Source organism: Sander vitreus, chromosome 2 (genome assembly GCF_031162955.1).
Source record: "Sander vitreus isolate 19-12246 chromosome 2, sanVit1, whole genome shotgun sequence".
Lineage (NCBI taxonomy): Eukaryota > Metazoa > Chordata > Actinopteri > Perciformes > Percidae > Sander > Sander vitreus.
This window is the reverse complement of record NC_135856.1, coordinates 1,003,992-1,017,675: the sequence shown is the minus strand read 5'-3', so window position 1 is coordinate 1,017,675 and position 13,684 is coordinate 1,003,992. Positions and strand designations below refer to the sequence as shown.

General features: G+C 41.2%; 1 protein-coding gene across 2 annotated transcripts in view; it reads right to left on the bottom strand.

The window, feature by feature from the left end:
* Positions 1 to 4,147: 4,147 nt before the first annotated feature.
* The window catches only part of LOC144531656 (zinc finger protein RFP-like), a 23,796-nt gene continuing 14,259 nt past the window's right edge, over positions 4,148 to 13,684 (bottom strand). The window contains exons 2-3 of one of the 2 annotated variants that reach the window (XM_078271921.1): positions 9,928 to 10,213; positions 4,148 to 5,830 (exon numbers count right to left, since the gene is read on the bottom strand). In XM_078271921.1, coding sequence (XP_078128047.1) covers positions 4,722 to 5,830; positions 9,928 to 10,201 — 1,383 coding nt within the window. In that variant the 5' untranslated portion in view covers positions 10,202 to 10,213 and the 3' untranslated portion in view covers positions 4,148 to 4,721. Of the gene's footprint in view, positions 6,018 to 9,927; positions 10,214 to 13,684 lie in introns of both variants that reach the window. The other variant, XM_078271914.1, reaches the window with a different exon arrangement.

Below are 13,684 nucleotides of genomic sequence, written 5' to 3'. Positions count from 1 at the left end.
ATAAATGTGATATTTATTCACGTTTATGAGACGTTGTTATATGTTCATTTTAATGTTATTCTTGTTTTGTCAGAGGCTACATCCTGGACTTTAACCCTCCTGTTGTCCTCGGGTCAAATGTGACCTATATCAGAAATCTGGGTTTCTTTCAACCAAATTTCCCAAAAATAAGTGAATGAAGTTGACTAGAATCCTACATGTAACACAGCATTGGGTAATAATTTATACTTTATGCTTTACAAACAGGCAAACCAGAGGAGGACAGCATGTGAGTACGTAGGAAAGTGTCAAAGAGTCTCCAAAGAGTTAAAACCGTCCCAAAAAAGTCAAAACCGTCCAAAAAAAGCATCATTAAAGTGTTGATAATTGTCAAAATATGGCTGACTGAAAGACAATATGAGGTTTAAACTGACACCGGCCAAATGTAAAAGTGATGAGCCAGTTTGGCTGGTGATGAATTAAACAAACAGCTTTGCGTCTTTTTGACTCGACAGACTGCAGAAATGTTTCTAGATTGGTCTGGTCAAGAAATTTGGGCGTTTTTTGTGTGTTTTTGTCTGTGAAAACTCAATCTTTGTCTGACAACACTGCTTGTAGCAGTAATCCTACATCACCACTTGTGTTGTGTCAGTGTGTAAAGTCTGATTTCTGGTTGTGTGGAGGCTCCACGCAGAGCTTTCTCCGTAGCCGACGTCAAGGACCTGAAGGTTATACCTGTGGGTTGGTGTGTGGGTCGACCTTTTGGAGAGAATAGCAGGGCTGGCGTGTGTGTGTGTGTGTGTGTGTGTGTGTGTGTGTGTGTGTGTGTTAATGTGTCCTGAAAATCAGAAAAGATCTCTTTTTTGGCTTCTTCATCTTCAGTCCTTTCTTTTTGCTCTTCTTGTTTGGATCCACCATCTCTCCTTTGAAGGAGCAGGGGTCTCATTTATAAAACTGTGAGTAGGATCTTTACTAAAAGTCTACGTACGCCCAAAAGCCAAAAGTGGCATACGCCAAAAAAAAACAGTCAGATTTATAAAATTGTAAGCAATGTTCCCTTTATAAATCACAGATTACCCACAAGTGTGCATACGTGGATCAGCCTCTTATCCCGCCCTGTACACCATGCCCATTTTTAACCATAAATAGTCAATGCAGAGCACCTCATGAATGCTGATCAGTATGTTAATGACCCTGGCAGGGGTTCTTTACACCGAATCATGACTACTGGTCGAGAAAAAGCTAAAATATATATATATATATAACAACCTACTGGCCCGTTTGGGCATCAGTCAGGAATTGAGTTAGCGCCTGATGCTTTTGACAGTTTTTTACACTTTTGATGCTTTTAAACGTTTGACCTCTTTTCTTTACATTTTAATTATTTAATAATATAAATGAGACCATAAACAACATACAATATGTGGCTCCTACAGGCCTCTTAGTTCTAATGAAGAGAAATGTTAAAGCTGCAGCACACAATATTTTAGACAGAAGTCTTCTTTGTGTCGACAGTTTTTCTTTCTTTCTTTCCTGTTTCGACACAAAACCTCCTCTATAAGGAACTCCAAGTTTGGTGTGGAGGAACTTGACTGGTCTGCACCCTAAGGCCTCCTGCACACCCTGCCTGCGTGGCGCGAGTGTGTCAGCTGCGTGGCGGGTCCGTTTTTATTTGGGCTCCCATGGTAACAAGTTAGAGCTTGCACACTGCCTACGTGACACACACGTCTCAGGCGCCGCTCGAGCCGCGCCGAAAACGCGTTCATGCTAGAAATAGAACCGACGCCTATTTTTCACGCAAGCGTGTTGGAAGCGTTTCCAGGCAACATAGAATACGAAAAGATGTTTATATTCATTTTGACACAAATACATTTAATAAATTACATTTTAATGTTTGAAAGTCTCGAGGTTTTGACATTAACGCAGATATATAACTGTCATTTAAAAAAACAATAATAAATAATTATTGATTGTCAATTGATACAGAACCAAATATTCTGTAGCCTATTTTGCCATCAATACTGCCGACGTTGTCTTTGCTGTAATCAAATCAGTATATATTTATGTTTAACATGAAGTATACTACTGCTTGAATGCAGCAGCAGCGCCGCGTCAGACACATTTCTGGTGTGCAAAGACGTAGAAAACGCCACGCAGCCGCCACGCAACACAAACGCCATGCTCACGTGACGCAGCCAGTGGTCAGGAGGCCTAACCCATCCAACAGGCTTTTGGCTCACAGCAACAGAGAGGTGAGATACAGTACGATGAACACATGTCCACATCTTCTTCAATCCTGAGAATTAAAATGAGACATGCTGTGGATCCAGGGACTTTATAAAGGCTTCCTTAACTATGACATTTGCAGGGGTTGAAGCCTGAAATGCTGCCCTGGAGGAAATGACTATTATATAAATGTAAAACTGCTCAGGCATGGTGCCTGACAACTTCAAGCCATGCATTTGACAAATTAGCATTTTGTAAATACACAACACTCCTATTACATGAACCTTGGCATTCCTGGCTCACTATGGTAACGTTATAGCATAGCAGTAATAATTTAATAAGCCAAAGCTTTCTATTTCATACAGTTGTCGAAAAAAATATGTTAAATATCACTTGGGTAAGTGAGAAAAATGTGTTTATAGCTAACTGTACTAACACCACAGCCCCTTGTGTGAGCAGTAACGTGCACATTTTCCCGTTGCGTGCCCAAAGGAAAAAATGTCGACCATGATTCCTTTAACTATTCTTGCACTTTAAAGTTTGTTTTGATGATGGGAAAGTTAGCAGAAACATAATGACTGACTGGGACCTTTACCTATATCGAAGAGATGACCTTGTCAGTTCGGCAGACAGTGAAATTACCTGAATATCTGTTTACACAACAGTTTGCCCTGTAATTCCAGAGTTCTTCCACCTAATAACTCAGCTGTACGTAGCTTTACGTGTTGAAAGTTGAAAGCAAATAAATAGTAAAGCAAACACTGCTTCTTCTAATTAAACTATGCGCCAAATTATTAATTGGTCTTTATTATTTCAGAAAATGTCTTCAGTCAACTTCTTTGACATTTGAGCTTTAACATTTCAGACTAAATCCTCTTTAATTGTCACATATTGTAATGGAGTCTGGCATGACGTTTTCTCCAGAAAGGGAGAACAGCAGATATCGGCTGTAGGGACTCCTGTATAAAGCCTAGCTCACAATAACAGTATTCTGGCGCCATGTTAGATACATTTTATTAATGTGGTGTAAACTAAATGTGTCAGTAATTAGCTTGAAACAAGCTACGGTTTGCTGCAGCACAACTAGCTACCACTCTCGGAGAAACCCACCATCGCTGAGCTCAGGATGAAAACGGTTCAAACTCACGGTGATAAAATCACATGTAGTAACAAGAATAAAGATCTTCTTTCTGACATCACATCTCCCTAAACACACGGCCCGCCTGTGTGGAGACCTGCCGCGGAGGATGCTCTCTCCTCAGCATCACAAACACCGTCAACTTTGCTTTGCTCAACAGCTTCCGGCTCTTTCAAAATAAGAGCAACAGTGTGGTTCCTGAAGTCAAAATCACATTCATATTCTCAATAAGTGTTTTGATTATTAACCATTATATCTAAACAGTTTAAATCAGTGGTGTAGTCTACGTGATACGCAGATATACGCAGTATACCCACTAAGAAAGTTCCAGGATTTCCATATACCCTCTTAAAAATGCCCAATGACACGCAGCAACATAGTTTCCATTATATTTTTGATATATTTTGAATTGTCATCTGTGTTCTTGTTCTTAGCACAGGCTAAATAACAGGTACTTCCACCGTAAATTGGTGCATTAAAGTGTTTCCAAATGCAGAAAATTAAGTTGTTGATACTCATAACTTTCCTGGGGGAGGACACCCAGACCCCCCACTATGATATGCCCCCCCCCTCCCCCAAACACAGATTCTGGCCCAAATACATACAGTATAGTATACCCACTACAATACATTAGACTACACCACTGCTTTAAATGATCAATTTCATAATAAGAGCAACAGCAGGTTCTCCAAATAGGAAAGTGGCTTACATTTAAAATAAAAAGCTACAACTGTTGTGGTAGAACAGAACCAGCAGTTTAAAGTGACATCAGAAGAACTGAGTTTAGGAATAACACCATTAACATTCTTGGTCTCAACAAACAGACTTTATTTCTGCAATTATGCCACAATAATTCAGACTTTTTCTTTCCTGTCTCATTATTGAGGAATATAACAACTAAAACATCAGACATCCAATTTACACCACATACCTCTTAGATCCTGATTGTCCCATCAGATTTGGAATTACCTTTAATTTTAGATATTTACAATGAGAGAAAAAAAACATTTGTGTTTTCTCCATTTGTGGATATCTGGAATTTCTTTGTTTCTAGTCATAATTCATCAACACATTAATTTGATGCATCATGACACACGTTATGTGGACGATATCTATTTAAACCTCTGTTAAACCCACAGACATTTATTATAACTTCCAGAAGAAATCAGTTTCTAAACACACCAAATATGTCAAGATGAAGTTTGATTTAATTTGCAAAGAATTGCTGCACATTTAACCATGTGATAATAAATGGAATAAAGTGTAAATCAGTCACCACAGGAAACATATTCTGTAGAAAATAATATGTAAAATATATGAACATGTACATTTGTTCCATTGATTGAAAATAAATCAATACCTGAAATGAGATCAGTGATTAGTTTACTCTGACAGGAGAGATGATCAGAGGGGCAGAGTTTGTACCACCTTCATTATTACCAGTATGGAAGAATGGGAAGAGTTTCTCAGTGAAGGAGCAGCCAGTAAAGGAGTAGATAAGAGCTGCAGCATCTACGTCATAAAAGGAGACCAGACCCTCCTCATAATCCACAAACACCCCCACCTTCTGAGGAGGAGACTTCAGAGAGAGGAGGACTGAAGGGGCAGCTAGAGCTTTGTACTCATTTCCATTTCTCAACCATATAGTCCAGTAACCATCCTCAGTGCTCAGTGTGATGTCTCCCTTTCTGTTGATTGACTCTCTGGCCACTCCTAAAGTCCATTTAGTTTTTTCTTTAACTTGGACCTCAAAGTACAATCTGCCTGAAGAGAAACTCTGCTTTCCTAAAACACTAGTACGATAAGAAAATCTCTTTTTGCTGTTTGGAATTGTCTTCCATACATCACAATGATTCACTTGTTTCCCATCATCAGACAGGATGAGTTCAGGATGTGCTGTATCAGGATCAAGAGTCACATCCACTGCATACTGCTGGACCCTCTTCAGCTCAGACTCAATCAGCTTCTTCATCTCTTTACTGAGCGTCTCCTCCAGCTGAGTCACAGCTTTCACCACAGTCCCCTGATATGATGATGGACTGCCGCTGACCTCTGTCCAGTCCTTGGTGGGTGTAGGTTGTTGGATGTTTAGGGACTGGACACTCTGGAGAAGATGGAGGTGGTCTTCAGAGCGTAACACCTGCTCCACCTCAGTGCTTCTCTTCATCAGCTCAGAGATTTCCTGTTCCAGCTCTTTGATGAAAGCTTCGGCCTGTTTTTCTGTTGTTTTCTGCTTCTCTTTGATCGTGTTGATGAGCTCGTTCAGGCCTCTCTCAACAGACTCCTTCAGAGAAGTGAAGACCTGAACACCTTCTGCTATCTTTCTGTCTGCATCGTTCTTACTGAGGTCGACCGATTGTTTGATCTTCTTAATCTTCAGTCGTTTCTTATGGATCATCTGCTGAATTTCAGCCCCTGTCTTCCATAACTCGACCTTCTTTCCTTCATAGCCTTCATTCAGAGGAACAACATCATGCATTTTGTGGTCTAAAACAGTGCAGAGCATGCAGACACATGTCTGGTCGGTCTTACAAAACAGCTCCAGAGGTTTATCGTGCTTCGTACACATCCTTCCTTCCAGGTTCTCCACAAGGGTCGATCAGCTGATGTCTTTTCAGGCCTGACATTGTCCGATGAGGCTCCAGGTGAGTCTCACAGTAGGAGGCCAGACACACTAGGCAGTGAGAGAAAAAAATACATGTAATTTTAAAAGACAATTTTTATTATTTGTTTAAAAAGAAATGTGTGCATTTGTGGGCGTGATGGAGCCGTGTGTGTGTGTGTGTGTGTGTGTGTGTGTGTGTGTGTGTGTGAAGCTAAGTGTATATGATGGAATAGTTGCATTAGTATGGGTCAGCGCAGTGGCGCAACTACCCAGTGTCAGATGGGTATGCAGCGACAATTTTGGCGCCCCCCCTCCCTTTGTACATCATCATGTATGGGCTTTAAATAATAAAGGTTTATTTTAAAGTATATCAGCGACGTTAACGGTTGCACAGTTGCCATTGTCAACCTAATCATCACCCCTTGTTGATGTGATTTGAGTGGTGGTGGCTTTCCATCTCTGTCTGCACTATTTCCCCCCAAAAAGGACACAGTGAATAGGTTGGTCAACAGAACTTCAAACCATACTGGACATTTAGTTTTGTGTGGTCTAATAGAACTCCTACTGTCAGTACCCGATCCGTACCGCCTGTAAAATCCGTTATGCGCATAATTCAGCGCATGCGCAGGAACTCAACGTGTTTTACGACACTGCCTGATCAGTTCTACGCTTGCGCGAACACCGGCAAACTTCACAGCTCAATGCACGTATTGGCAAAAGGATGTTTGGACATTTCTGGTTACCAGAAGAAAACATTAGACAGTGACAGTAGACCGTTATGATGGCAGAGATGACGTGTGGTGTTTGCTGGAGTTGCCTAAAGTATCTGTTAATAATATATACGGAGGCTCGTCCGGCCATCCAGTACAACACCACGTAGCAAATTCAATAAAGGCTTCAAAGGCCTTCATCATTTCTTTGCAACTTTGAAGGTAATTTGCTAATGCTAGCTAGCCTGAGCTAGAAGCCTTGCTTTGGTGTTTTAAGTCATGACTTCGTCCTGCTTCAGGTTAATCATGCTTTAAATAAAGTTTAAGCAGGTGTATACCTCTCACTTCATGTGTTTGTACTTCTATAAAAGTATCAGGTAAAAACAGGGCTACAAACGAGATCTCTGTGAGAGACCAGCTAACTCCTAGCAAACTATTATGTAGTTCAATGCTGGACATTTCACCCCAAATTCCGGTCACTTTACTGTATTTGTATTTGTTTAGTATTTGGTTTAGAAGCCTTTATGGTGATTTTTTTACGGTACAAAGTCCTGGTACATACGTAGCTACATATATAGCTAGCTATATATGCTCCACTATTTCGCGTTAGCATGCAGCTATAATAGCTAACGTTAGATTGTAGTGGAACGAAGCGGCACTTTCTAACGTCAAAAATCGCAGATAAAGGCTTCTGAACCAAACACTACCCAATCGGACATGTTTCAGCAGGAATGTGACCCGGAATTGGGGAGAATTTAACAACAATGCCAGCTAAGATGACATGTTTACTGCCGTTAGCATGTAGCTACTATAGTGGTATACAGCAGTGGTGGCTGGAAGAGCTGTCATCCCGTCTTCAAAAGGACACTTATGTACGTTTACACTTCATCGCATTAATAATAGATAGTCTATGGTTATTTTCGTCTTCCTTCATTTGTAATCTGGGCCGTCAGTCTTGTGTCCACAGAAGCGTCAACGTGTTGTGCGCTAGTAATAATCCTCCGTGCAGAAACACAGTGAGCCGTTCAACCTTAATTACGTACCTGATGCTCTAGGCTACGGCCAACAGTTGGTGGCAGTCATGCAACAAGTTGTTATGCCAAAGCCAATATAACAGAAGAAGAACACGCATCCCAACCAGAGTGATAGAGAAAGACATGGCTCTGATCCTGACCATCCTAATGTGAACGCTGGTAGTCGGAAAAACAACGTAATCACGGGGGCGTTCCCTGTCATTCCGAGGTGGCATGAGCGCGCCATTTTAACCGCGCTGGTGGTCGTGACGCTAGCTGCAGTCTTCTCCTGAACAGAGGTGGCACTAATGAGCAAAGGCTACCGACGTTGCTCTTTCTACGGACTAGAAGAAGAAGAAAAAGGTAAACAACGGCAGAACTGGCAGCAGCATTGACGTCAATGCTTCGATTTGATTGGATGACCTACTTCGTTGGATCAAGCCTTTCATTCACCATAAAAGAACTCATCTTAACCCAGTAAGTTTACAAGAGAGACTTGCAGTCACTCTGAGAGTCCTGGCATCACGTTGTCGGCGAACTCGTTCAGGCCTCCCGTTTCCGCTTTGTCGCGCGCCGCTGAAAAAAAAAGAGCCGTGCGGATATTACGTCATTTTGACGTCACGATGGCGCGCGCCACCTTGGATGAGTCTAGTATAATTCACGTTGCAGCGCTCACGGTGCCCACCCGCTCCCCCTCCCTCTTCCTAACAGCTAGTTCACCTGGTACCAAGGCCGTAGGTTTTGTTAAAAGATTGGGGGGGACACACATTATAACTGGGGTGTCTGGGGGTTTTCCCCAAAACTTGTTGAGCGTCTAACACTTAATTTCTTGTCTAAAATCGTTGGAAAACACATTTAAGATTTTAGATTTTACATTTATTGCATTCAAATATTTGCTTTTTGTTTGGTTTTTCCTTCATTACTCTAATCAAGTTGAAACGTTTAAACTTTTGGAGAGATGCAACCCAACGTCATGTATAACCGGCAACAGCTCAAGTAAGAAGGATATATTATTATTCTTACATCTTTAGGGACTGGGTTCTTTTGTATTTTTTTAAGAGGGACACATCTACCTCTTCTAAATATTGTGGGGGGATATCTACGCCTTTGCCTGTTACTCTTGTTATTTCCTTCTTCCAAAACAGCCAGGAGATGAGTTTTTATTCAAACTAAATAATGAGTGGTGTGATAACTGCATGCCAAATTACCACAACAACACAAAAGGTCAAATTGCTTCCTAAGTTACAACATTGCAAAGGCCAAAATATTAAACTGAGTCTGACGCAGTCAGTCCACATAAAACACACCCCAGCTACATACTTCATGGAGATCACAGAGAACAACAAGGGCAGAACAGCATCACGATCTGTTTTAACCGAATATTCTCTTTCTACCTCAGCTAAAAACGATCGATAAGGAGCCTATTTGTAACCAGGAGGCTACCGGCAACATGCTCTTCACCTTCGCCATTTTAACCCCTGGTTTGTACACATTTCATTTTATACACATTTATATTTATATATATATGTTATATTTATACAAACATAACTGTTAAAGAAAAATTCAGGAGCAGCACAACTCCTTTCCCATTCGTGAAGGAGGTTCGGGGAGACTTTGATTACTTACACAGAAGCATTTAATGAATTCTCACTTGAGGAGAATTTAGGATTACACAGTACAGTGTGGGTGCCATCCCAACATTCTGAAGTTCCTGTCTTCCTCAAGGTTTATTTAAACTCATGCTGGAGGCATTAGGTTTAGTTGAACCTTATAAAGACCTGAACGATATTACAGGCCCCTAAAACAGACAGGCAGAATGGGTTGTGTTGACTTCCTCCATGACCTTGGCAGTCTTATCATCCAGCTGTTACTGTTAGAGACACAGAGTTGAAGTACTTGTCCACCTGGAAAGGTTATGAGGTTATATTGGCCACTGACCTGAATGAGACCTGGGTACCACTAACTCAACTTACAGAGCATGAGCTTGAAATTCCACTACAGTAATGTTACAACAAATAGAGACTACACTGAAATAAATGGTAATGTTTTTTATCTATAAAATAGTTTTTTATCTGTTTACAATCTTAAATGATGCATCGTTCATGGCGTCGTTTCCAGCTGGAGAATGTGTTGCTGCTGAGTGCACAAGTTGTATCAGCAGGTCACAAATAACAATCTGTTCTCTTACAAGTATTGGGTTTCTCATGTCCAAACACTCTTTCTTCCTGAAAATACTAATGAAAAAGGGTGACTGACCTTGTGGTCCTGAGCTGGTGTCTGGCAGACTCTGCACCAGATCATTCCTGTTGATCTTCTCTAAAACCTTCTTGGTCACCTTCAGAGCTCCGTGAAGTTGATAAGTTTTCACCATCACGTCCACCGTGTCCTGCCTTTCTGCCTTCTCCAACTTGGACACTTTGATGCTTTGGTAGCCTTCCAGGATGTCTTGCTGCTGCAGAAGCCATTTGAATTCCTTAAATTCCTCTTCTTTTAAATCCTCCAAAGTGTTGAAAAGGTCCACTGCCTTCATCGTGGCTTCCTGCTAAAATCAGAAAGTTTTGTCAAACTGAAAGAAATCTGAAACACAAATGTATCAGAGCAGAAGCCAACAACTTCCTGTGTTATGGTGAAATTGCCTCATCCCAACCCTGGTGTGTGTTTAGGAGCGCTATGGATCCTGCTGGCCAAGCCCGACCTCAATCCCTGCAGAATTTAGCAATTTTCACCAGTTCTGACATGTTTTGCAATTTTTAGAAGTTTTGAAGCATCCCAAGTTCCTCAGAAATGTAAAAAATAATAATCTCTACAAAAACAATATCTTTTAATGACAGGGAGCGTTGAGCGCCTCATTGTTCGTGTAAAAAGAAACCAGTGTGATGAGTGTTATCTTAAGTAAATCATATGATGGTGAAGTTGGGTTTCTGTTATATTTCTTGTTTTATTTTGTTAACTCTTGCTCTGTGTTTTGATTGATTCCTGTTTCCTTATTTGTTCTGTTGTTCCTGAACTCATCTTTATGTTTGGCTTGGTTTACTTCCTGTCTTATTTTGTAGTGTTTGGTTTAGCTTTGTTTCCTGTTGAGTCTGATTTGTCCCTAATATGTTTCACTTATTGGCCCCCTCCCTGCTCGTTTGCCCCTGTGTTTAATGTCCTCTGTTCTGTTCAGCCCTTGTCATGTCATCATTGTTGTCGAGTGTAACTGCTTGTTCCTGTTTTCTACGTACCTATCTATGGACCTTTTGATGCCATAGTGGAGTCCAGTTACTACTTTTGAAATTTTTACCTTGTTTGGATTCTTAAAGACTCACGTAAGCCTGGATTGTTTTCTGTTATAATAAATTCTACACCTGCCTTATCGTGTCGTGTACTTTGGGTCCAGAATCCTTTTCCTGCCTCAGCACTCGGCCCGCCCTGACAGAAGAGTTTTAAGGCGAGACACGACAGGTGAATAGGGTAACATTTTTAACTTACAGATATCACCATGAAACTTTGCCAGTTGATTACTCACATGAATAGGAGAAAAAAGTGTATTGCACGTTTTCTGTAATTTTACGTTTAAATATGCAGGGCTCCAGACTGCGACCAAAATTTGAGAGTGTGCGATTTTACATCCAGTCGCACATGTGCGACCAGTAAATTTGCCCCCTTTTTTTTTTTAGCTCAAGCTTATCTGTCCTCTCTGAAAATTGACAGAGAGCGGAGCTCTGACACACACACACACGCACACACACACATAGCTGCGGACGGTGCAAACTACGTCGGCTCTGCAGTTTTGTTGAAGTCACAGTGAGTCACGGAGATGCCGATAAAGTGGTTTCAAGTGTGGTTACAGTTTTTCAAAACTTCACGCAGACAGCGTTTGCTGCGATATGATATTAATGGAGAGCCGAAAACGGTCGCGGTGCTGTTGACGTTACACTTCCTAAGCAGGCACAACAGTGGTTTCTGTGCCCTGGTGACTGACTGACAGGCTGAGGTTGTAAGGCAAGGCAACTTTATTTCTAAAGCACCTTTCAGCAACTCAAGGCAACTCAAAGTGCTTTACGTGAAACATTAAAGAGCAATTAAAAACGGTCATGAAAATAAAACAGGCTAAAAAAGAATATACCAATACAAAAATAAAAGTTACAGTGAGTAAGAAATGAATAATTATTGAATTTAATAGGTTGTAGGGACGGGTTTAGGAGGAGAGAGTAGAGTGTAACATATTGTAATAAAATAACAATGTTCTAAGTACAAAGGGTAAATAGGTTTGACAATAGTTTTTACAACTGAAATAATTTCAGGTATCGGTACCAATATTGGTTCAGTAGTAGCCTAAACAATGCAATGCAATATATATATATATATATATATTTTTTTTTTTTTCATGACAACGATGGTGCTGTCGGTTAACATGGCCATCAACTGAAGACCATTACATCACAAACTTCAAACTGACAGAACACAACCATTACACAGCCTAGTTCCCCTAAGTTAGTTTACAGTCTACATATCCATGCCATACCAATATTTAGAACATTGGAGAAAGCAACCAAAGTAGACTAAATTGTTATTTGACAGAGTATCTTCACACTGTCAGAGATACGAAGAAGAGACAGATCCTGACTAAATACAGGCTCAGTGACCCCCAACTGGGTCAGACAGACAGGTCAGAGAGGGAGAGACAGGCCCAGTGACCATCAACTGAGTCAGACAGACAGGTCAGAGAGGGAGAGACAGGCCCAGTGACCATCAACTGAGTCAGACAGACAGGTCAGAGAGGGAGAGACAGGCTCAGTGACCATCAACTGGGTCAGACAGAGATACACTTCCTCCTCCACTGGGAAAAACTATCTTCACTAAGAGATTTACACCTTGGAAAAATAGCCAAAAGAAATAAAACTTCCCAAAGTTAACACCAGAAAAGAAGCTGGAAGTTCTCCTAGGAGAAGGGACAGCAGCTCCACTGACAGCTAAACATGGATCTGCCTGCCACAGCCTGAAGGGCCATTCACATTGTACCCGGCATACACTGTGTTCGCCGCTAGATTGTCCTATTCCCAACTATATTTGTTGTGCTCGCCGCCGGGCTCAGCGCAAATTTATGTCATACATGCGCCAATATTTGAATGCACGGCACGACTGCGTCCGGTGTTTACATCAGACGTGCAGTACATGCAACATTGTGGATACACAGTAGTGATTTGGTGGAGACGATGTTTCTGTCTTTGAGACAAATGAAAGCCTTGGCACTTGCCCTGGTTGTGAGGAGAAGACGGAGGAAGGCAGCAGGAAGAAGGGTGTGGGTGCACGAGACCCTCAGGTCCAGAGAGCAGTTGGGGGAATCCCGGCTGGTGAAGGAGCTCCGCTGTCACTGTGACCGGTTCCACGGGTACTTTCAGCTCAACAGGGAGCAGCTTGACAGTCTGCTGACGAGAGTCGGGCCTACGATTTCCTTCGAACAGCATTCCAAAAGCCCATTTCTACAACGGAGCGTCTGGCTATTTGTCTCTCCCTGACGTGTGGCTCCAGACAAGACAGTATGGAAAAGTACTTCCAAGTACTGTTTTGGTCTGCCCCTGCACCACTTTTTGTCTCCTCTCCTTTATGTACCTGTCCTTTAGGTTCTTCCACCTTGTCTTACACTCCTCCTCTAAATACATGAATATGTGTGGATTATTTTCATTTCTAAATAAAATGTTGCATTTCAACACTATGTGTCATTGCATGTTTATATACTTAAGTAAGAGGTCTGCAGTCATTGCAGTTGGGTATAATAAAGATATTACTACATTCATACATGCATCATTCATTCTCTGGAAAACACTGTGTTTAATGCATATGTGCAATTAATTCCTCCAAAACTGGAGCTTACACATTTGGAAATGTGTAGTTATTCTGTGTAAAGGCCATATACCTACCTATATACCTATATGTGAACTTCAATGAAAATGAACATGACTTGTGTCAATCAGTCCAAACATATTTTACATCATATGTTTACATCATATGTTTATATTTGTATGTTTAT